The sequence below is a fragment of the Nyctereutes procyonoides genome, unplaced genomic scaffold (assembly GCF_905146905.1).
Source record: "Nyctereutes procyonoides isolate TBG_1078 unplaced genomic scaffold, NYPRO_anot_genome, whole genome shotgun sequence".
NCBI lineage: Eukaryota > Metazoa > Chordata > Mammalia > Carnivora > Canidae > Nyctereutes > Nyctereutes procyonoides.
This window is the reverse complement of record NW_026575121.1, coordinates 4185128-4210407: the sequence shown is the minus strand read 5'-3', so window position 1 is coordinate 4210407 and position 25280 is coordinate 4185128. Positions and strand designations below refer to the sequence as shown.

The 25280-nt window shown below is 38.6% G+C and overlaps 2 protein-coding genes, 1 non-coding gene and 1 pseudogene across 3 annotated transcripts; 2 read left to right on the top strand and 2 right to left on the bottom strand.

Moving 5' to 3' along the window:
* The first annotated feature begins 6287 nt into the window (after positions 1-6287).
* Positions 6288-6424, top strand: LOC129516731 (small nucleolar RNA SNORA70). Its single transcript, XR_008665858.1, has one exon. It is a non-coding gene; the product is annotated as a small nucleolar RNA SNORA70 (small nucleolar RNA).
* An 18-nt stretch (positions 6425-6442) lies between these two features.
* LOC129516670 (60S ribosomal protein L10-like) lies at positions 6443-6862 on the top strand. Its single transcript, XM_055336184.1, has one exon. It carries the CDS (start codon positions 6484-6486, stop codon positions 6766-6768), a length of 285 nt encoding a protein of 94 aa, XP_055192159.1. The 5' UTR covers positions 6443-6483; the 3' UTR covers positions 6769-6862.
* A 4754-nt stretch (positions 6863-11616) lies between these two features.
* LOC129516330 (glyceraldehyde-3-phosphate dehydrogenase-like) lies at positions 11617-12302 on the bottom strand. Its single transcript, XM_055335656.1, has 2 exons — positions 11776-12302; positions 11617-11722 (listed from the first exon to the last, which is right to left on the bottom strand). Exons 1-2 carry the CDS (start codon positions 12300-12302, stop codon positions 11617-11619), a joined length of 633 nt encoding a protein of 210 aa, XP_055191631.1.
* Positions 12303-20396: 8094 nt separating this feature from the next.
* LOC129516329 (proteinase-activated receptor 2-like) overlaps positions 20397-25280 on the bottom strand; it is a 164973-nt pseudogene continuing 160089 nt past the window's right edge.

Here is a 25280-nt window from a genome sequence, read left to right as displayed (position 1 = left end):
TTAGAAAAGTACTAGGTAAGGAATCTGTAAACCAGAAAGTTGTAGAACTACTGCTCAGTTACTTATTAGGTTATCATATTCTTTCATGTGTACAATATTTCTCTTACCTCTCTGAGGATATTAATTGTAATGTTCTGGAATTCCCTTTCCCCCAAGTAGTCTGTTTCTCAGTTTCTTTCTTCTGTTTGTGTCCTTTGGTATCCATCTTGGAGGCATTCATGCTGGTGATCTTTGGTTGTCCGTCCAGGTCGGGGTAGGGGCTAGCAAAAGTGATTGAAAGTTCAGTGCCTTGAATGGGATTTACTCGGTGTCCTTCACTTCAGGGTGGCCTCACTGTTGATGAAACCCCAGGGGCGGTAGATACTGGGGTACCTACCAGTAGGTAGGTACTACTTCCTACCTGATACCTGAAGATATTTCTTGTTAAGCTGAGTTGATTCCCCTGAGAAGATTCTTGCAACTCCTTGCCTGGAGGCTAATGAAGGGCTGCCATTGTTCAGGGAGCCAAATGGCAGATTCGCCCTGGGGGATTTCAGCAAGCATCATGCCCAAGGTTGCTAAACTTCCTTGTTTGCAGTAAGGTAGCTCCATCTTCATCTCTCTGCGTGTTCCCCTCAGTGCAGAGATCTGTACCTTATTTTCTCCAGAGAATAAATGTTGGCATTCTGCTGTACTGGGGAAGGGGCAGCAACCCAGGAGCATGAAATAAGTATGGAATGTAGGAAACTAATGCTTCTCACGTATCCCTAAGCCAGTCTTATCATAGCATTCCTCCTGGAGACCTACTGTAGAGGGGCTGAATTCTTACTCTTTTGTGCATCTACTGTGTAAATCAGGTTACTTCCCAAAATTCTCTTGTTACTGCCTCTTTTTCTTCTTGTTTTATTAGTTTATGCCTATAAAAAAAAAAGGAAGAAGAAGAAAACTCATTGTATACAGCTCTTTGGGGGTTTGGTAAATCTATAGCAAGATTAGTTGGATGTGTTGAATGTGGCATCGTTACACAGAACCAGGCCCAGTTTCTGTATGGGCCCAGGCATGTGTCCAGTGTGTATTTTTATAAATGTTCCATTCTGAATGTTCAGTAATTATGTTCTGTAATCAAAGTTGTCTTTTAGCACTCTGCTTAGTATATTTTTAGCAAAGGACAGACACATTGACAAGTCTAATAATAAAATCCTCCCTAAAGGATTTTTTTCCCCCATTAAGGCCTTAAATAGATATATTTGATTTCCAAGAGGCTGATTTTAATTTAATAAAGAGGAAGTTGCTTTTTTTGTAAAGTTTCACAATAATAAATGTTTATGTCTTCAGATAGTGGTATTAGGGCAGTGTTGGCTGTGTCATCTTCTACAGGAGATGAAATTCTCCTGTCAAAAACGATATAAAAAGCAGATAAGCTGAATATCCTATGGGAATATATTTGATATTGTCATTAAGATTTATTAATATTTATTGAATTCCATAATTCTTGGACTCTACGTCATACCCTAGTAGTATTTACGGAGACTCTATCACTATTTTCAGGTTCCTTGGAGACCATTTAAGGCACTGTAGCTGCTAGAATCATTCTGAGAAAAATGACTAACCAAAATCTACCACTAGGAAAAAAAAAAAAATCTGGCAACGTTCCCTGGCTTGGTAATGAGTCTTTAAAAAGATCCTAGTTTTCTCTATTTTTTTAAGTGGCTCAAGAAATGAGACTCTTTACTTCAGAGTCTTCTAGCCATGACTCAAGATGAATTGCTTGAGCTATAATTAACCTCCACTTCGGTTTAGGGATAGTTCTTCCTCCTCCTTGGGGGGATTAACTTCACTTTTGCTCTCAGGGCAGCAGTTTCCAATTGTCTGAAGTAATTAAAGCTGGAATCATGGAGCAAGAAGGAAAAAAAATTAAAAATGTGCGGTACTCTAGCTCTGGGAATGTTGGAAAGATTTTATTTTGACAAATCGCCTTGTCATTTTTCTTGTTGGTATATATCGTGAATACAATTTAAATTAAAAGCTCTATGTTGATTTTGGTCCCTAGTTGGGGCACTATGATGATAATGTGAGGATTGACTACTTGGAGCTAGCAGGGGGTTACACGTATCAGTGTACCTAACAGGAAACAGATTGCAGGCCAGAAGTCAGATAAGGGTGACCAAATGACAAACAAAATTAGGAATAGGACCTGGAAGTTTGTAGTTAAAATCAGTAGCATTGAAACTTTAGACTATTAATTTAGTAGGGGTGAATGGGTCCAGAACCCTGCATGCAACATATATTCCTCAGGTGATTTTTGTTGAGGTTTTATTGTATAATTTTAAGAACCAATTTTAAGATCTTTATAGGCTCTCTTAATTCTGTTTAAGTCCTTAATATTAAGTTAAAATGTGGATAGCATTAAGATCATAAACATGTATATTGGTTATATTTTGTGAAGATTTTTGAGTTTTGCTTTTGACTCCTAAAGAGAGATGGCTATAATAATTTAATTTATGAGAAGCTCCCATTTCTCTGCAATCATTGTACATACTTGGAAATTATTGACAAGTGTGAAAAACATACTGATTGTTTACATTTGTTATTACTATTTCTTTTCTTTTTTTTTGTTTTTTTTTTATTATAAATTAATTTTTATTGGTGTTCAATTTACCAACATACAGAATAACACCCAGTGCTCATCCCGTCAAGTGTCCCCCTCCATGCCCGTCACCCATTCACCCCCACCCCCCGCCCTCCTCCCCTTCCACCACCCCTAGTTCATTTCCCAGAGTTAGAAGTCTTTATGTTCTGTGTCCCTTTCTGTACTATTTCTTTTTTTAAAAGATTTTATTTATTGGAGCGAGAGCACGTACAATGCGTGCGGGAGAGCACAAGCAGAGGGGAAGAGGCAGAGGGAGAAGGAAAGCCGACTCCCATCTGAGCAGGGAGCCCAATGTGTGGTTTGATCCCAGGACCCAGGGTCATGACCTAAGCCAAAGGCAGATGCTTAACTTATTGAGCCACCTGGGTGCCCTTGTTATTACTTTTTAGTATTAAATTGAATCTGGGAAATGGTAAAATTTGCAGTTATCTCACAAAAATTTTATTTCAATTATTTGTTTCGATTAGTACTTTGGAGCCAATAACTCACTTTTACATATAGTTAGCTCTGAAAAAGCTTGTAGGTCCAAGGCCATATGTCTGTAATATTTGAAAGATAAAATTGATGTTGTAGAGTTCAATCTTGGAGTAAGTATTGAGGCATTATTGGTTGAGTCTGAGGTGTAAAAAACTTAGGTCAAAAGAGCATGAAGAAACACTGATTTGGATGTCAATAACTTAGTGAAGAAGAAGGAGAAGAATTGAAGAAGACATGGCAATGACTTTCAATTATCTAAAGAGATATCGAATAGAGGGAAGAAAAGATTCAAATTTTATGGTCCATATAGGCCAGACTTAGGATCAATAGATGTAATTTGTGGGAGAGTAAATTTTGGTTCAATATAAAGAAGAATTTTCTAACAATTAGAGAGTTTCATTGATGGAATAGGTGGTTTTATAAGATCGTGAGGCCATTTTACTTGTTCAGCTGCACATTCATCTATAAGAATATTATAAATTTTTGGTAGATGGCTGGTTTAGATAACCCAAGGTCCTCTTGAACTCAAATCTGAGAGTGGTTTTAGAAGTACACGTAGTTAGTAGGTAGAACATGGATTGCATTTGAATATAACCCCTGAGAAGTTCACCTTAGTGTACATCTACAGTCAATGAGTCTGTTGGCAAATGTAAAGATATACTTTCTCTAAATACGTTTATTTCAGCAGTACTTTGATTTCATTAAATTTTTTTTTTTACTAGATATTTGCTAAAGGATAAAAGAAGCTGCTAAAGCAAAGGAACTGGTCACATTTATGATGAAATTTGAAAAAGCAGAAAAGTTGCACAGGGACGTAAGGCAAGCTGAAAGGACCACTACCTAGAGAAACGATCTCACCTTTGGAGATAAGGCATCTTTTCTTTTTTAATTATAATATAGTTGTTTATATTATTTCTTTCTAATTAGGAAAATCTTCGCAAGATAAACTTTCATGAGCTTATAGGTAGGGCTGTCTGTCCTTAGCACACAGTTGTCTGAAGTTTCAGAGTGTTAGGCACTAGTTTAAAGACGATAGGATGAGTTTCAGGCAACATCATGTTGATGTAATGTCCCACAAACAACCCGAATCCATGTCATCCTATTACTTTCACATCAACAAAATCCCAATTCTCTTGATATTAAAATTTCTTGTGCTTATTATAAAAGAAAAATTTGGACCAGTGAAAAGCTGTCCATGATTTTTAGAAACTAAAGATGGAAAAGATAAAAATAAAACTGCTTAAAATGGATAGAGTGGTCTGTCTGGAAGGGGGGAAAATAATTAAGGCTCTAGTATTTGATTTCTAACTATTAAGGGCATCTTGTTTTAAGTATTTTTACACACGTTTTGATGTGTATGTACGTGTTTACTTTAGGCTGACAGGAAACATGCGGTTAAAGAACAGATTACTTATTTACTTCTAGAACCTCTGTGGCCATTTCCAGGACTCAGTCCCTCTAGAGACAACATGGTAAGGGCAGGTATCTCCTGCACATACAGTGGTTTAATGCCACAGAAAAGGATGTCTAAAATTGTGAATTTTGAAGCTTATTTTGGAACTGCTTGCACATCTAACCTCACCTTCAGAGACAAAGAATACTTTTGAGCTTTTATTTTGCGGAATAGAAACAAATCCTTTCTAGGGAGACAAACCCAGGTACTAGGTCTATTACTCTTTGGAATAAGAACAAATGGCTCCTGGGGAGATAAACTAGTAAATTTTTCCAGATATCCCTATTTTTAACTTCTAAGACTCGTTACTCATTTAGCATCCTTTAACCCTGCTGCCAGCACTCTTTACCCAGGTAGCCCTGACCATGAAGAAACAGGAGAACAATGGTTGCCACCTGACCTTAACAAACTCCTAGTACCACTTATATATCATATGTGGTTCAGAATTGAGTCCCCTTGTATCATTTCTCATGTCTTTTATTATGGGCTTGCTTGCTTGCTTATGGAAATTTAATAGCAGAATTGAATATTTGCATAATTATTCAGAGTTCCTAAGGTTCTTTAGCTATTGTTATGGGCTGAATTGGATCCCTGTCTAAATCTGTAATATTGAAATTCCAACCCCCATTACCTCAGAATGTAACCATGTTTGGAGATAGGTCCTTTAAAGGGGTAGAATGAGGTCATATAGGTGGAAACTAATCATTGTGAATGTATTTGAAGATAGGGCCTTCAAAGGGATGATTAAATTAAACTGAGGTCATTAGAGTGGGGCCTTAATCCAATAGGACTAGTGTCCTTGTAAGAAGAGGGAGAGACATGAGGGGTTTGTGCACACATAGAAAAGGGCATGTAAGGACACAGGAAGAAGACGGTCATTTGCAAGCTAAAGACAAAGGCCCCAGAAGAAACCAAATCTGCTCACCCCTTGATTTTGGTCTTCCAGCCTCCAACAATGTGAGAAAATTATTTTTTGTTTTTAAGCCATAAGTCTGATATTTTATTATGGCAGTCCTAGCAAACTAGTACGGATTTCACTCATTCATATCTTTGATACCTAAGTGTTTACTGAATACTCACTACATGTGAGGACAATCTGTTAGGGCTGGCAGGACAAAGGAGCTGATAGAGGAAAAGGGAAAAAAAAAAAAAAGTGAGGCCAGAAAATCTTATTTACATAACATAACAAGAACTCAAATTCAGGTTTCTCTAATTTCTAATCCAGTATGTCTGCCTCTGTCTTTGGAGTAGAATGGCTCATTAATGGAAGTTGTTCCGAGTTAATAGAAGTGTTTCAGTAACCTATTGTTCTGTAAACAACCACCTGAAAAACTCACTGGCTTAATAACAATTGCACTTTGTTTTTCGTGATTCTGCGGGTTGATTAGCTCAGCTAGGTATTTCTTCAGCTGCATATTGGCATCCATGGGTCAGATTCAGCTTGGAATTTACTGGTGTTGGAACATCCAAGATGGCCTCTCATCCTTTGGGGCTTCTCTCCACATGGTCTTTCACCAGTGAGTAGTCCAATTTTAGCTCCTTCATACCGTGGTCCCTGGCTTTCAAGGGAAAGTATTCCAAAAGGACAACCCTCAATGTGCAAATATGTATCAAGCCTTAGATGGCTTGCTATGTTCCATGGCCCACATGAATGAACCGAGTCAAAGAAGGAGCAGATGACACAGAAGCGTGCAGATAGGAAGGTGGAAATCATAAGGGATCACTTTGTAACAGTCTATCTCAAGAATATTAAGGTGCTCGCTCCATGGGGGCCCAGTGTGCCATGGCTGCAAACAGTAGCCTCCTTGGTAGTGTATGCAGCCTGTTGATCGTATGGGTTGCCCTAAGGGACCTTGGAGACAGCCTTTGTGGTCAACTTTGAGGTCTGACATCATGCTATCTCCAATCTAGGCTGCAGACAGGTATGCGAGGTGCCTTTGGGAAGCCCCAGGGCACAGTAGCCAGGGCCCACATTGGCCAAGTCATCATGTCCATCCGTACCAAGCTGCAGAACAAGGAGCATGTGATTGAGGCCCTACGCAGGGACAAGTTCAAGTTCCCTGGCCGCCAGAAGATCCACATCTCCAAGAAGTGGGGCTTTACTAAGTTTAATGCGGACAAATTTGAAGATATGGTGGTCGAAAAGCGGCTCATCCCAGATGGCTGTGGGGTCAAATACATCCCTAATCGTGGCCCCTTGGACAAATGAAGGGCTCTCCACTCATGAGAACCTTGCACCACCCGAACCCTATTCATGCCCACCAATAAATCCTGCTTCCTGTCAAAAAAAAAAAAAAAAAAAAGAGGGATCCCTGGGTGGCGCAGCAGTTTAGCGCCTGCCTTTGGCCCAGGGCGCGATCCTGGAGACCCTGGATCGAGTCCCACGTCGGGCTCCCGGTGCATGGAGCCTGCTTCTCCCTCTGCCTGTGTCTCTGCCTCTCTCTCTCTCTCTCTCTCTGTGACTATCATAAATAAATAAAAAATTATTAAAAAAATAAATAAAACATCATAATAAAAAAAAAGAATATTAAGGTGCTTAATATTAGATGTTTAATTAGATGTTTGTGCTATCAATGAAAAAGACTTCCAGAATTCTGAGGGTACTGGTAAGACATATATAACTGGGTTATCATATTATACCAGGAATTCACAGAGCTCTGTATTCTATTACTGTTCTTTCTCCAAACATTCGTACATCATTTGGCTTCTGTTGTCTCCACTAATAGCTCAGCTTGCTCTTAAAAAAAAAAAATTAATTCCAGTGTGTAATTAACATAGTGCTACCTTAGTTTCAGGTGTATTATTTCAGGTATATTATTCTATACATGACTCACTGCTCATCATGGTAAGTATACTCTTAATCCCCTTCATCTATGTCACCCACCCCCTTGTGTACTTCCCCTCTGGTAACCATCGGTTTATGTTTTATATTTAAAAATCTGTTTTTTAAAAATAAATAAATAAATAAAAAATAAAAATCTGGTTTTTTTTGGTTTGTCTCTTTTTAATTTGTTCATTAGTTTCTTCTTAGATTCCACATAAAAGTGAAAGCATATGGTATTTGACCTTCTCTAACTTATTTCACTTAGCATTATACACTCTGGATCCATCCATGTTGTTGCAAATGGCAGATTTTCATTTTTTGTGGCTGAGTAATACTCCACTGTATATGTATACCACATTTTCTTTATCCATGCATCTATTGATGGAAATTAGGGTTGCTCACATAATTTGGTTATTGTAAATACTGCAATACACCTAGGAGTGCATATATCTTTTTGAATTAGTGTTTTCATATCCTTTAGATAAATACTCAATAGTGGAGTTCCTGGACCCTGGGTAATTCTACTATTATTTTTTTTGAGAAATCTTCATGCTGTCTTCCACAGTGGCTGTACCAGTTTGCATTCTCATGAACAGTCCACAAAGTTTCCTTTTTATTCAGATCCTTGCTAACACTTGTTTTTTGTGTTTTTTATTTTAGCCATTCTGACAGATATGATGTGATATCTTACTGTGGTTTTGCTTTGCATATCCCTGATGATAAGTGATGTTGAGCATCTTTTTATGTGTTTGTTGTCCATCTGTACGTCGTCTTATGAGAAACGTCTGTTCATGTCTTTTGCCCATTTTTTAAATTGGATTTTCTTTTTTTTTTCTTTTGGTTTTAAGTTCTAGAAGGTCCCAGTGTATTTTGGATACTAACCCTTTATTGGATATGTCATATGTAAATATCTTCTTTCATTCAGGAGACTGAGTCTTTTAGTTTTGTTTATTACTTCCTTTTCTGTGCAGAAGCTTTTTATTTTGATGTATTTCCAACAGCTTATTTTTGCTTTTATTCACTTTGCCTCCAGAGAAATATATAGAAAAAATGTTGCTGTGACTGATAACAGAGTCATTCTTTCTGTTGTGAATCTTAAAAATCTCAAAAAAAAGATTGCTATAACTGATTGCTATCTTATGTCACTTTTACTCAGAGCTTCATGCCCAGCCCCATTGTTGGTCATTGGGTCATAGTCTTACACTGGTTCAGATGGCTGTCTCCAGAGGACAGCGTTGCATGTTGGATGCTGCCAACAACATCCAAAAGGGTCTTATGGTGAGAACATGTTGACTTTGGGAAAAATAGAAGGGGGCTCTAAATACGAAACTCTTGATAGCTATAGCAGACATGGAGTCTTGACCCGTCTTTTTTTTTTTTTTTTTGTCTTAGTATTGCTTTGTTCCATGTATGCCCTCAAGTAATATGGCTTATCCCCCTTTGAGTTATACAAAATAGCTAATCTCAGTTTCCCCCAAATTATTATTTTTCCAGCTTCCTTACAAATCCCAGTGCAAAAGCTCAATAGTACTACCTTGGTTTAGAGTGATGATTTGCCTAGTTCTGTGGATGGTGAGACCTAAATTTACATAATTTAATGAAGCTGTTTGGTACCAGACTTCCAGGGAATCTTGACCCTAACTTGACTACTGCTCTCAAACCTCTGAGGGCCTACCAGTTCAAAATAACCTAGAACTAGTCAATGAAACCTTGACATTCATAAGGAGAAAATGAAAGAGTTGAGAGCTGCCAAAATTATGAAAAACACTCTATTACAGAGCCATTTTAGCTGCAGATGCCGAGCAATCCTATTATTACAAATCTGCTGTGTTTCTCTAAGAAGCTCACTCTTCCACCCTCTTCAGTGACAATTTCATACTTCAACTCTCTTCTCAAAATTTCCATTTAGCCCCAGTTATCATTTTATCTGATACTGTGTCTTATATATCACTGAAGAAAAGAATTTTATTAACATATGTCCACATCCTGCCATCTTTATATCTACATATATGAAAGCACATTCATCAACCTCTCCTTTGCTCCTGCATACAAACTCACCATATTTGCTCTGGATTCCTTCCATTTTCATCATCCTAAGAACTTTCTTACTTCAGGAATATCCTGTCTTTTCTGTATATTCGGTTTCTATTCTATTATTTCAATCATACAAAACCCTTCATTCACACTTTATCCTCCTTCAATGATTATCTCATTATTCTCTGTTTCTGAATTCTCAGAAATGTTTTCTACACGTTTTCTTCCTTGTTCACATCTTTTTTAAAATTCATTCTTGAACTCATTTTGTTGTTCTTTCCATATAGAGAAATTTTCTCAAGGTTACTAGATACATTCATTCATCTTTGAAAATCCTTTAAGTTCTTAATCTGCATAATCCATCAGTAACTCACATTAAAATTGATTACTCCATCTTTGGGACCATCTCCGTTTTGCTGGATATGCCTTTCTGTTTTCTTAGCTCCTCCTACCAGACTACAATATTGGCTCAGTACAGAAATGCTTCTGTCTCATTCTGTAGATAATTTTGTTTCAGGGCTTTAGATTCTCTTTGTGTATTGACAGGTCTCAAATTCTCTTCCTTGAAGGCATCTCCTTGATGCTGGACATCTTCAATGTATATTTCATATTTATTTCAATTTCATATATCATCTTTTTAAAAAAGATTTTATTTATTCATGAGAGACAGAGAGAGGCAGAGACACAGGCGGAGGGAGAAGTAGGCTCCATGCAGGGAGCCTGACATGGGACTTGATCCCAGGTCTCCAGGAACATGCCCTGGGCTGAAGGCAGTGCTAAACCGCTGAGCCATGCGGGCTGCCCCATATATCATCTTAACATATTTCATAAATGTCTTCCCTCTCCTTTTATTACTCTTAAAATCTTGCTCAGTTTGGGATGCCTGGGTGGCTCAGTGTTTGAGCCTCTGCCTTTGGCTCAGGGAGTGATCCTGGAGTCCCAGGATTGAGTATTACATTGGGCTTCCTGCATGGAGCCTGCTTCTCTCTCTTCCTATGTCTCTGCCTCTCTCTGTGTGTCTCACATGAATAAATAAATAAAATCTTAAAAAAGTCTTGCTCAGTTTGGTAAATAATTGACCAACATTTAAGCTGGAAGCCTAGGAATACCTCACATCAAGATTATTTAACCTTTCTGCTGAGGATTTATTGTATATGCTTGAAATCAAATACTATCAAGCAAAAAAAGTGTTTAGAACAATTCCCAATCAGTGAATCACAACTACATAGTAAATACAGACTAAATTGACACTCATACTTTTTAATGGCCATTGCCACTAACACCTTTTCTTTTTTTTTGGTGGGATTTTGTGGGGGTGTCCTGACTGTGTCCACTAACATAAATTAACATCTTTACACACTTTGGTAGAACCAGCAGTTTCACAAGCTTGTTTGTGGTCTTGTCCACATAAATGCTTCACACACAAAAAAATTCACTTATTAAAGGTGTACTCTTATGATAGGATTGAATATAGTAAGATTTCCCCTTTCCATTTTTCAGTGACATCTTATGGCATTCTAGTAAGTGAATTTGTGCCAAATCAGTGCAATGATAGAGAAATCCAAAGTCGAGCCATTTCCCCCCATGAAATCTATTAATTAATTCAGTGGAAAGCATTACATTATTCATTGTGTATAATAAAACTCATCTCATTTATCAGTGTTGTTGGAGCACCTGTCCTGGTTTGATCCTAAATACGTTACCTCTGAATTATTTTGAAAGCCTTGTCTATTTACACCAAGAAAATTGGGGCATTTTAGATGCATGAGAACTTTGCCAACATTTTGATGTAATACATGGGATTACAATTTTGGCAGTTCTTAAGTTTATAGCTTCATAAATATTACTTATAATTTGATTTTTCTAATTCTCTTTAAGTAATGAAAATTTGTGAACTTTTCTGTTTTACATTGAAAAATTTGAGTTGTATTGCTTATATCTTACATACAGAGTGTAAAATGCCTGCCTTGTTTTTCTACTTAGTTTTTTTTTTTTTTAGTACAGTATACTTTACTGATGTTACATGACAAGGTTGGGCTCCCCAACTCCCTCTCCTTCCTCAGGGGGGGTCTTAGATGGAAACTGGAAGTCAGGAGATTCTCAGTGTGTTGGGGGATAAGTTGAGGCAGGGACTCCCCCAGCAGCTGAGGACCTCTCTCTTCCTCTTGGTCTTGCTGGGGCTGGTGGTCCAGGAGGTTATTACTCCTTGGAGGCCGTGTGGTCCACCACCTGGTTGCTATAGCTGAATTCACTGTCATACCAGGAAATGAGCTTGACACAGTTGTCATTGAGGGTAATTCCAGCCCTGGCGTCAAAGGTGGAAGAGTGGGTGTCACTGTTAAAGTTGTAGGAGACAACCTGGTCCTCAGTGTACCCCAGGATGTCTTGAGGGGGCCCCCTGATGCCTGCTTCACCACCATCTTGATGCCATCATATTTGGCAGCTTTCTCCAGGTGGCAGGTCAGATCCATGACTGACACATTGAAGGTGGGGACATGGAAGCCCCTGCCAATGGGCTTCCCATTCAGCTCAGGGATGACCTTGCCCACAGCCTTGGCAGCACCAGTGGAGGCAAGGATGATGTTCTGGGCAGCCCCTTGGCCATTATGCCACAGCTTCCCAGAGTGGTTGTCCATGGTCTTCTGGGTGGCAGTGATGGCATGGACAGTGGTCCTGAGTCCCTCCATGATGCTGAAGTTGTCATGGATGACCTTGGCCAGAGGAGCCAAGTAGTTGGTGATGCAGGACGCATTGCTGACAATCTTGAGGGAGTTGTCATACTTCTCATGGCTCACACCCATCACAAACATGGGAGCATCAGCAGAAGAAGCAGAAATGATGACCTTCTTGGCCCCATCCTTCAAGTGAACCCCAGCCTTCTCCATAGTGGTGAAGACCCCAGTGGACTCCACAACATACTCAGTACCAGCATCACCCCATTTGATGTTGGTGGGATCTTGCTCCTGGAAGATGGAGATGGACTTCCCACTGATGACAAGTTTCCTGTTCTCAGCCTTGACCGTGTCATGGATTTTGCTGTGGCTGGAATCCTACTGGAACATGTACATCATGTAGTTGAGGTCAATGAAGGGGTCATTGATGGTGACAACATCCACTTTGCCAGAGTTGAAAAAAAGCCGTGGTGATGAGGCCCCGATACAGCCAAATCCGTTCATTCCGACCTTCACCATTGTGTCTCGGGGACGTGGCTGGCACTATACCAGAAGATGTGGCTCTCTGTCAAACAGGGAGAAGCAGAGAACCTTTCTACTTAATTTTCGAAGAAATTCTGTTAAACTAAAAACCAACTTAATGCTGAAAGTTATATGTGACTCTTCAGGATTCAATACATTAAAATCTAGTATTAGATTCTAGAACTTCAACAATCATTTCAGTTTGGTAATCATTTACTGAGCACTTTCTATGTAGCTGGCACTGACACAAGTAACTTCACAAGGACAGCATTAATAGTGTGCATAATGTAGCCTCCCTGCTGTCTTGCTTGGCAGGCATTGCTAATTTTTAACTAGAGTCCTTCAAAATGAATTCAGTTGAAGGCTTCTTTGCAGTTATCTCAATATAGGTCACTTTCATGCCAGGCACAGTATATTTACCATTTCAATTTAGGAGGGTCAAGATTTGTGAAGCATCTGAGATTTTATTCTACTAGCAAGCTACTAGATTATCTTGTTGCTGTTTTGTTGCTACCAGCAAAAGACATGAGACTCTTGGGTCAGAGACAAAGAATTTTATTATTCATGGCACAGTAAACAGCATGAGCATTGTGCTCATGCATGATGATTTGCTGCGACCCGGTCCTCACAAGTCGTGTTAGAACCCCAAACTTTAATAATGGGAAGTAAGCCTATTTGCCCTTTGCTCCAGTGGGAGAAATTATTTCTATCTTTCAAGGCCATTCCTGCACAAAAATCCTTGAAAAGATAGTCTTAAAACAAAGGATAAAAACAAAACAAAAGCAAAGGATGGTCTGTAATAAATGGAATGTGAAAATAAATCCATGTAAAATAAATTTCTCACAGATTGGACTTGCTAAATACAGGGAAAGAACCGAGGAAGTTGAATGGTGAAAAAGGAATGTTGTGGCAAATGGTGAGAAGTTCAGGATACAAGTCTGGCTTGCAAGGCACAGGAACATGGAAGACTTGTGGAGAATGGGCTTCCAGCGATCAGAATATTTGCTCTCTCAAAGTGTGAAGGTTGAACACAGGACGTAATCCACTTAAAGCAATTTTATATCACACATCTCCAGAAAACTGGAAGATAACTGAAATGGTACTTTGATAGATGAATCTATCAAGTCCCTCACTATATAATGAAGTACCAGTTTTAAGCAACAAATTTAAGGTAAAGTGATCAAAATTCATCTTTAGTTTTCAGTTGACGCATGGGTATTGTATCTGTAGTGATTTCAGGTAACTTTTTAGTATTAAAGGCCATTGTAATAATTTTGATTATTCTTTTTGACCAGTCCTCCTGTTAAATGCAGATCTCAGTCTGGCTCTCTTTAGAAATTTATCAAGTTAGTAGGTATGCGTGTGTGTGTGTATGTATAAAATATATAATATTATATATATATTATATATATAATATTTTTGTATGTATATATTATATTTTTACTTATTATTTTCCAGTATAGACAAAAGTAGGGAAAGAAGTACTGTATGATGAAACATATGTATCACCCAGTTTAGTCAATTGTAAACTCATGGACAATTTTATCTCCCTCTCCCTCACTTCTCTTATATATTTTAAAGACATTTCAGACATCACATCATTTTATTTGGGTTATTTATGTTTTAAGATCTTCTTGCTATTCTCCTTTTTTGCCCAGTACATTCTGATAAGTTTATTCTAGTGTCTGTGCCTATTTGGAAACCTGTGTAAGTTCTATATTTGAATTTTTTAATAAATATTTTATTTGTTTATTCATGAGAGACACAGAGAGAGAGCGAGAGAGGCAGAGACACAGGCAGAGAGAGAAGCAGGGTCCCTCCAGGGAGCCTGACGTGAGACTCAATCCTGTGATTCCAGGATCATGCCTCAGACTGAAGGCAGGTGCTAAACCGCTGAGCCACCCAGGGATCCCAACTATATTTGAATCTTGTTAGGAGGCGGGGCATATAAATATATTCTACTGTATTTTTGCTTTTATTCTTTAATAGTCTTCTCTTTATTTTGACATATGAAGATGGAAGTTCTAATATGATCAAATCTGAGCACCATGAAAGCTTGAATTTTTCTTTTTCGCAGGGAAAAGTCCTACCTTCAGTTCATTTCCTTCTAACCTAGCAAAAATGTTCTTATGACTGTCTCACATTTTCCACCCATGAGATATGTGGCCATGAAATTCCCTTAGTCTTGCTAGGAAATCTTGTACATCTGAAAATTCCTGTAAACTCCCTTAACTAATGATTTCATCCAAGCCATGAATCATTCTTCTTCTTTTTCCTCTGAGCCTTCTTCAAGTATATCTACAGGTTCAGAAATGAGTTGCCCGAAGATGAAAGAAGGGCTCAGGCTTCAAAGTAGAGCTGGCCACATACTCCATGGAGACCTAGATCTGTATGTTGAAAAAGGAAGTAGATGCTTGCAGAGCTTCTTATTTGGTAGAACACCTCAAGTTAATCTCTCATAAGTACAAAGTAGGACTTCCTCTCAATTTTAGAGCATTCTCCTGGCAGATAATGACTTGTCTATAACAGTTCAGGTACTAGTTCTTAACATTCGTATATTATTTAGGGTTTTTTTTTTTTTTTTTTAATTTGAGATGGGGAGAGAGTGGGAGAGTGAGGGAGCATGAGTAGGGAAAGGGACAGAGAGAGAAGCAGGCTCCCCACTGAGCAGGGAGCCTGAGGCCAAGGCCACTCAATCCCAGGACTCTGGGATCCTGACCTAAGCTGAAGGCAGACATTTAACTGAATAAGCCACCCAGGTACCCACAATGATAATATTAAATTTGTGGTTGAAATGCTGCTATCCTATAGTCCCATAATGGGTAAGGGTAGGATAACTTGGTGTGGATAGGGTGGGGCAGGAGATGGTGATAAAGGGAGGAATCTTCCTTTAGGCATGAGGTTGTTGATTGCATCAATCATGATAGTAAAATATAATTCATGTAAAATGAATTTCTCACAGATTGGATTTGCTAAATAAAAGGAAAGAACTGAGGAAGCCTGAAAGATGAAAAAGGAACGTCATGGTTAGTAGTTCAGGATACAGGCCTGGAGTATGGACAATAGAATGGTCGCTTGCCTTAGATAAGCAGATATATTTCAAGGAAAGAAGAAAGCCATCGTGAGTGTAACTTTGCACAAAGGCACAGACATGTAACCATCAAAGGATTAAAACAAAACAAAAGAACATTGGGGAACTTGATTGTTTAGTGCTTTTTATTTTTGTTGTTTGGTTGATTATATTAACAGGGGTTTTTTTGGATGCTGCACAGTTTTTCTTGTGAAGCGTACCAACTTTTTTTTTTATAAATTTATTTTTTATTGGTGTTCAATTTGTCAACATATAGAATAACACCCAGAAGCATACCAACTTTTAATGGTTTTCTCTGGTCACTGAGGAAATATTTTTCTTTTAATTCTCAGCATATTTTCATGGGCACTGCTATAGAATTTTTAGGGAGAAAAATCTGCAAGATGATTTCACATGAATACCATAGAGTACTTAAGAATACAACATAATGTTCTCTTTTCATACAAGTCAGTGAAGAATTTTAAGGAAGTAACTCTAAGTGTCCATGCTGATGTCTTAGTATTACCTTTGGCACACCTGTTGTGCATGTATCATATGTTTCATTATATCTATTTTTTCCCTTAGTTTTCTATTACAGAAAAAAAAATTGGAGGGGGATGAACGTTTTTCATAAAAATCAATAATTATAATTTTATAATCTTATGTTTGACAATTTCATCTTTTATTCCTTTTCACAGGAAAACACAGTATCTTTGAATAGAATCTTAAAAGATTTCTTTTTGGATAGCACTGAGAGTGTTTTCTCCAATAGCTTCTGATAATACTAAGTAGGAAATAACAGTGCACTGAATCACAGTCTGGACTGTTATTCAATCATTTAAGGTCAGTTACATAACGAAATAGACAAATAAGGCAAAAGCAAACTTCTGTTGTATTTGTGAAAAAACTCAAGATACGCAGAATGGAAAAGGCAATCGGTTGCCTTCCAAGGTCTTATTCATCACTCCTCTGCTTTTCAGGTTGCTTATTGCAGTAAGTGTCTTTAGGTTACTTATACCTTAAGGATTGCAGAGGGAATGAGAGAAGAAATTAGTTTCCAGTAATGAAACATAATCTTGTTAATTTCTTAAGACCTGCGCTACGTCTGAAAATCTTGAAGTACCTGACTTTGAAGGACTGGGAGTGGGAAAGCACAAATGTGAAAGGATCAACTCGGATAGTTCCATCTTGGCCAACATTTCATGAGGACGGAGCTGGCCGAGCAGAACAGAGGCAGCACAGAACGTGGGGTTAGGAAGCAGGTACTTGGGCCCCAGGCTGCTCTTAATGAATCTTGTGATTTTGGACAAATCACTTACCTTTCTGAGCTTTATTTTATTCCTCTTTTATAAAAATGTGCACATTATTATCTATCTGTATGAGAGGGTTGTTCAGAAGGTAGAATGAGATAATATGTGTTAATGTGCTTTATAAACTGAAGGGTGCCATACAAGTATAAGGTATTGTACTTGAGTTTTGTTTAAATGAGGCATACGAAGAATGGCTTCTCTGGAGAAACAAGATTGAAATAGTCAAGGATTTTGATATAATTTTTTGTAAGACCTGCCCTTGAACATGATCTTCTCAGTTGCCAAAGAGATTAAGAGATATTCTTCTAGGGGTGTATCTTTTTTTTCTACAACTTGTGTAAGTTTTTCAGAACATCATAGCAATTTACTGTTTTAGCTTTTCAATAGCCTGAAGAAAAACTGCCTTTTGTCTTCTAAGCACCCAATATAGGCCATGTCACAAATATGTTTCATCAAATTATAAAGAATATTAATTGTGCACACAATTCAAATAGCATCTGGTGGAGGCATATAATGGACTATTTGGGGGTAGAATTTAATCTTACGCTGGCTGTATTAAAATCACTCATCTTGTTTATAATTCAAGAGAGTATTAGGAAGGGTGGGGAGAAGTAGGGAGATCAAAAGTTTCATAGATTGTGGCAATTCTTTTTTTTTTTTTTTGATTGTGGCAATTCTTTATTAACCCACCTCTTATGCAGAAATGTACAGATCCAATGTATGGACCAAAAAGCAGGATCATTCTACGAGGCATGTTAGTCCACTTCCATCTTGTGAGGGACAAAAGGGAAGCGATAGGAAGCTAAAGGGCATATTGATTTATTGCACTCACTAGCAAGGCCTTGGCCTCTTCAAGCTCTATCTGGGAAATCTAAAATGGAGAGTAGAGACCATTAGCAAAATGGCTCAAGGAAGCCTCTCCACTTAGTGATGACTAGTTAAGTATTCATGTAGGAAAAATTTGGCCTGAATTATACTGAAAATTACAACAGTCCTCTATATGACTTTGCATGTATAAATAAACACTGCCTAGTAATTTAGACATTGGAACCGTGTTTCTGGGCACACAGCACTTCATGCTCTGGATGAACAACCCATGAAGTCTTTGAGGATTCACAGGATGGAACCACTTTTGATCTGACTTTCATTCTTAACTTATCATGTAAAATGATACTAGAAACAGCAAATAGGAGGCTGGTTTTGGATCTCAGTCTGTGCTCTAATTATAGTTGAAACTTTGTATCATTGGTTTCACATTTCTGAGTTAATCATTTTTGCCCTTTGCCAGGTCAAAATATTAATACTGGCACTTCCTGGAGTAGCAACAAGTAATTTAATGAGCACAAATTAATACAGACACAGGAGGATCACCGTCATGTCTCTAATTCCACCAAAAGCTGAAATTTTCTCAAAGAGCTCAGGATCAGACTGATTAAATGAATGTGCTCCATCAGAGGACAGACAGCTCTCAACAAATGTGCAGGATATACGTCCAACTAAGCTTGTGTGCCTTAGGAAACTGTCACTGTCTTTGCTTGCTCTCATTCCTAGGCCCCAGACACTTTTGTTACCGTCCTGGGATTCCACTAGGAAAGCTGGATTCCGTTATTAGCATACCAGCATATGGGGCATCAGTGAGGGACAGCAAAAGAGGCAAAGCTTTGGGAGGGACACGATCTGACCAAGGTTTGAATCCTTGGTTATTTACTAAAGTGATATAATTCCACTAGGCCTCATTTCATTGTGTGAAATGGAAATGTGATATTCTTCATGAGACAAATGTAAGTGAACACAGGTAAAGTGCCTGGAACCATGTCAGACTCCAAAATGGCCATCAGTGCATATGGCTTCCTAGGGTCACTGGAGAAAAAGGAATGTGAGGGTAGTTGAGGTAGCTGGGGTTTAGTCCATTCACTTAGGGATCATAGAGTTGTCTTTATGTTGCAGGAGAATGGACTCCAGTATCTGGGGCTGAACCCTCCCTCTGGGCCTACTCCCACCTTTTCCTCCAAGTTGTAGCTAGGTGTCACGTGATACCAGAGCCTGTAGCAGAGGATCCAGATGTTCATAATGCATATGTGTTTTTCACAGTCCTGTCTCCTGGAGAAAGAGCTTCCATTATTTATGTCCAAAACATTCTGTGCCTTAAGGAGAACTCAAGAGAATTTGCAGGGATGGATGATATTTGTATTTGGCACCATCTTATTTTTGTTCCTGATGCCCCTTCCAAAACAATTTGTGCTTTTTTTTTTTTTTTTCCATCTTAAAGTTACTCCACTGCTGCAAAATAACTTCCAGTGCTTCAGGAAGAATTATTTCTCCTCCTGTGTGTCCCCCTTCAATTTAGTTTGATTTCAGGTGGATTTTAATAGAAAAGCAAATGGATTACACTAAACTTTTACTCAACTGAGCTAACATTTATCATCCTTTGCCCTTAGAGCTGTGCTAGGGGGTGGAGGATATAACAGTTAACAAATTAGAGCCTTGTCTTCAAGAAGGCCACAATCTAAGGATTTCAGAGCCACACATGAGAAGAAATAGCATTGCAGTTGGAGTCACGGACGGCCAGAAAGAAGGAAGATGCCAGGGATCATGCTAGAAGACTTCCAGTATGTTACTTGAATTATCACAATGTCCCTGGGAGGGAGGTTTTAACATCTCCACCTTTATGGATTAGGGAACATCTGCACTGAGATTTTGAATAAAACGACATATCTTAATGGCAGGGTAGAGAAACAAATGACTTGTTCTCCCTGGCGGACTAGAAATCCTTATGCAGAAGAAGTGGCATTTGGCATGAACCTAGAATTAGGATGAGAAGTCTCAAAGACACAGCTGACAGCTGAGATAGAGCAAGGATTATACATTAGGAGTTAGCGGATTGCTTCCTTCCTTAGGAACAATGCTCAGAACTGCCAAGTCAAGCAGGGACTCACCACATGGAGGGAGGTGCGCCAACCAAGTAACCCTGATGCTGTTGTTCTTAATGTTTACTATAACTAGAGTTTTCTCTTCTCATCAATACCACTATGGCCAGAGAGTAGCCACGGACCATTGACTTGGCTCCTTTTAGCTCAGGGAACCATGCTGGACCTTGCAAAGGTTTACGGAGCATCAGTGGAGAGTGAATTAAATGCAAGGAGTTCATGAGCTTGGTGAATTACCGAGTGCTGGTTTTCCCATCCTATTATAGATGTTTATTGCCAGGGCCCCCTTGTCTTGACAGCATCCCTACCTTCCAGTTGCTGTGGGAGAATGGGAACCGAACTTCGATAAGTAACAATTAGCAAACACAAATGGTATGATTACATGGACCAAATCCCCCATAATGCCTTCTAGTACTTCTGTACTAGCTCATTGCGTCTCTTAAAAATTGTCCCATCTTTTGCTTCTGAGGACTTGAGTTCAAGCTCTCCTGTAACAGTCTCGAATGAAATCTTCCTTGCCTATCTCTGTCCGGTGCGGTGTTTCTTTAACACCAGACACAGCATCTGTAATTCCAGGTGAGACACTGTCACGTTAATCTCGCAAACAACCCTTACTCTATCTTGGAAATTAAAACTCAGCATTGGGTTCTTGGTGGAGTGTAAGAATGAGATTGTTTTGTGTAGCATTGTAGGGTGGCACTGAAACTGTGAGCTTTGAAAACGCGAAGGAATATTGTTTACTTGAGAGACCACACTGTGTGTAAATGCTGTTTACTGCCTTTCAGTTTTGTAATCCCCTGTAGACTAAGGATTACTTAATTATGATTACAGAATAAAATGTAAATGTTTTCATCCTTGGTAATGTCAAATGTGGAGGTGGGAAAGGAATGGAGAGAGGCAGGAAAGGATGAGGGTAAGGGTGTGAACATACCTCATAAAAAGGCTTAAATATTTTATTACAAACTAAAAAAAGGCATCTAATGATATTGGGCTGTACTGGAGGATGGGGAAAGGATGAATTTTAAGCATATTAAATGCAGTTACAGATAATATGTGTGGTAGTTAAAGAGAAGAGGTAGTATGTGTGGTAAAATATAAGCCTCATGGTATTTGAAAACAAAGAGAACTAAAACCAGACATAAAAGTGCAGAGTTTCAGAGGCTAAAGAGTAATGCGGTGGGAGACTCTATGTCATTACAAATGTTCTTGTACTATTTTTTAACCATAACAATTATGTATTCTTCAAAGTTTCTTCTTGGCAGACATATACTGGGTCCTTTGTTGTTGTTGTTGTTGTTGTTGTTGTTCTCTGTCCCAGACCAGCCTCCAAATCTCTCTGGATTCTTTCTTCTCCAAGCACAGTCCTGTCAGAATCATTGTACCTCTCTCATCTTCCTAGTGTGAGTTTAGCCCTTTTTCTCTTTCCCACAACATCCTAGTATTTAGCAAAGGACCCACCAGGTACCAGAATCCACTCTTCTTAGAAAGGAATAGGGTATTATAAATGACAAAAAGCCACAAAACATGCCAGAACTAATTTTTTTTTTTTTTTTTTTGTCACGACCCGAAAGCTCTTCTCATGATCGTCTTTGGATTATTTGGAGGCGGCTACTGGGCTGCCCCTTTCACCTTAGCTATTTTTTTCCCCTGAATTCTTCTTTTTCTTTAGGCAAAACTGTCTCCCTGCGTGCAACTCTTTGTCATATGCTTCTTTAAACTCTTTGTCATATTCTAGTGTTTGTTCTCCTTTACACAAGTTTATGCTTGGCTCAATGGTTGGCCCTCAGGACTGAACGGAGTATTCTGTTGTACAGGACTAAATAGGAGAGGACAGGCCCACCTCTTTCTCAGCTTCAGAGTTTCCTCAGGAATTTTTTTGGACTATAAATTTTAAAATTAATTTTTAAAATGCCCATGTCTAGGGCACCTGGGTGACTCCGTCAGCTAATTGGCCAACTCTTGATTTCAGCTCAGGTCATGATCCTCAGGGTCATGAGATTAAGTCCCAAGTTGGGCTCTGCTTGGACATGGAGCCTGCTTAAAAGTCTCCTCCTCTATCTTCCTCTCCTCCTCCCCCACCTTTCCCTCTCGTAAAAAATGCTTGGGGTGGATGGGTGCCTCATTTGGTTAAGCATCTGTTTTCCTTCTGGCTCAAGTCATGATCCCCGGGTCCTGGGATCAAGCCCCACATTGGGCTCCCTGCTCAGCGGGGTGTCTGCTTCTCCCTCTCTTTCTTCCTCCTTCCCCTGCCTATGTACACTCTCTCCCTCTCAAATAAATCTTTTTAAAAAATGCCTATGTGGTTACATTAATTACACTTGACTAATTCCAGTTGCCTGATACGGATGTTTATTGGAATAAGTGTTCTTCTGATGAATACTTATTGGAATAGGGATTCTAGTGTGTTTATTATTCCTTAATTTCTATTAAATCATAATTTTGGGGGCCAAAAGTTTATTTGCTGATATAAAGAATAATCTTTTTTTTTAAAAGAATAATATTCTTAAGAGAAGCAAAGGAGGGTATAAATGTACAAATGGATACATCATTTTATAATCTTGTTTTCCTGTATGACTTTATTGACTAATACTATTTGCATCTTTATTCATTCCTAGAACCCTAACTCCCTCATAATAAATAGCCCTGAAGAGTCCACTCCATATAAGGGCTTATCATTTGATTGGAAATGAGGAGGCTGGCAGGAGCTAAGGGACAGATGCGACAGGTGCTAAGGCATCATGATTTTAGAGGGAAGATATAATTCACTCTGAGCAAATAAAGCGTGATTGGGGGATGACTCTTGGTTGATTTCATTAGTGAATGTGTAATACTTAGAAGGATGGAAAAAGAATGAAAAGGCAAGAAGAATGTCAAAGATGAATGGCCTTAAAATCAGAGTGACTTGTTGAGGAGAGAAAAAATACTGAATTGAAACGCAAAATTGGCATACATTTCCGAAAAAAGAAATTTCAGGATGATTAAAAACTAGGATGGTAGACTCTATGCTGAATATAGTTAAAATTACTATAAATCTGTCCTGCCTCAATGTCCAGCATGCAGTATTATACACGCCACAGTGTAGTAATCATTGCATGACCAAATATATTAATGAATTGATAAAAAAAATGAAAGACTGCCTGTGGTTTCCATAACCCTTTTAAATTCTAATGTTCTATAAATCTAAAATCTCAAAGCCCTTCTTACAAGTCAGCCATATGCATGGCAACTGTCACAAAGAAGCCAACTGCAGAAAAATAAATCCTGTTCTAGGCAATTTCTGAATTATCTTACACTTTTCTTTCATTACTCCTTGCTTTCAAGTGTTTTTGCCTTGGATCCCTGGTGCTGTACACCAAGTTGTTTTTATACTGGGTGGTGGTCCCTTTCTATTGTCTTCCTGTTCTGACCCCATTTCTGAATCTCAGCTTTGGGCTTTCCCTCATTCAGGTGTATCCCAAAGACGCAAAGAATCTTACCTTAGTTTCCACCTATTTTTTTTTTAATTTTTTTAATTTAATTTAATTTTATTTTATTTTTAAATTTTTTTATTTAATTTATTTATTTATGATAGTCACACACAGAGAGAGAGAGAGGTAGAGACACAGGCAGAGGGAGAAGCAGGCTCCATGCACCGGGAGCCCGATATGGGACTCGATCCCGGGTCTCCAGGATCGCACCCTGGGCCAAAGGCAGGCTCCAAACCGCTGCGCCACCCAGGGATCCCAGTTTCCACCTATTTTGAGGAGGGGAGTTGACTCACATTTGTTCGACACCAATTCTCAATTTAACAATTACATTATCTTCTTTTCTAGCTTTGGATAGAGTTGCTACTGTCATGATTTTCCTTCCCTTGCTTTCACCTCCTACTCCTACTGCAGTAGCTTCACTGTGGCCTTCATCACTACACCTTAGTTTTTTTCATAAGATGATCAGAGAGCAGTCACATTGTTGGGATCTTTATACGGAAAGCCCAAATCCTTAACTTATTTGACTATGTTCAGAATTAAACATTCCCTTCTGAATAAACACATTTATTCTCCTGCTTTTCCTTCTATCTCTCTGATGGCTCTTCTTCCCATTTCTTAGAATCTATTTCTTTCACTTTCTCCTGAGATCCTCTCTGGGATCTCTTTCCTTCTAGATCTACGAACTAGAGCTAGAAGGCCATTTTCTTCTAGTTCCAAGACCACTGCCCATCCACCCAAGTCTCTCTTGAGTTCTAGACCTAAATAGCCTTGTCCGTACTAGTAAGCATCCCCACCCTGTGTGAAGGGAATCATATTTTCTTAACAAAAATAACATTAAGTTGGCATCAACTATTTAAAATTAGTGTAAATATTTCTAGGACGTGTTTATTTCTGATTTAAAAATCTTAGAGTTAGGGAATCCCTGGGTGGCTCAGCGGTTTAGCGCCTGCCTTTGGCCCAGGGCGTGAACCTGGAGTCCCTGGATCGAATCCCACGTCGGGCTCCCGGCATGGAGCCTGTTCTCCCTCCTCCTGCGTCTCTGCCTCTCTCTCTCTCTCTCTCTCTCTGTCTATCATAAATAAATAAATAAATAAATAAATAAATAAATAAATAAATAAATCTAAAAAAAACCTTAGAGTTATAACCTAGAGTCTTAGAATAAAAAATATTGAACTATATATGAAAATAATATTAGTCAACACCTACTAACCATATACTTTGTGCTGGAAGTGTTTTAGGTCTTCCAGATGTATATAATTATTGAATCCTTAGAACTACTCTATAAAATAGTACTATGATTATTTACATTTTACAGATGAGGAATCTGAAGTATAGAGCAGCATTTCTTCCCCAAGTCACACAAGAAGAAAGTGGCATAGCGCTTAAGTCCATGCCCTGATGTCAGGGCTCAAGTTCTTGATTATCTCGTCCTTCCTTCCAAGAAGAACTCTGAGAAACTGTAGGAAATTGTTAACGAAGCAGAAGACATCAGGAAACAGATAAAATAGATGATTAGATAAAATGACTGTCTTTGAAGATAGAAAACTCTGAAGCCAGACAATGACTTAAAACATGAGGAAGATCTAATACGGAGTAGATAATCTCAATGCTGTGGTCAGCATGAAAGATTGTAATGTATACATTTGGGTTTCGATTGAATCCCTGCCATCAATGTGTTGCCTTGTCAGGAGACTGCTAATTCTATTTATAATAGAATGCATTATATTATATATATATATATAGAAGTTATTGATAATAAAAATATTAGACAATAAGATCTGCCAAAATAGTAGACAGTATGTTGGGTACACTGATTTTTTTTCTTTCATTAGTTGCTGGAGGTTTTATTTCTTCTATTCCCAATTGACCCCAGCACACGTTGAGTGTATTGGCAA

What these genes read in the sequence shown, in the direction of transcription:
- LOC129516670 (XM_055336184.1), top strand. Translation starts at nt 6,484, where the DNA reads ATGCGAGGTGCCTTTGGGAAGCCCCAGGGCACAGTAGCCAGGGCCCAC.
- LOC129516330 (XM_055335656.1), bottom strand. Translation starts at nt 12,302, where the DNA reads ATGGAGAAGGCTGGGGTTCACTTGAAGGATGGGGCCAAGAAGGTCATC. An exon ending in TGGGGTACACTGAGGACCAG is followed by an intron (nt 11,723 to 11,775) that starts GTTGTCTCCTAC and finishes CTTTGACGCCAG; the next exon opens with GGCTGGAATTACCCTCAATG.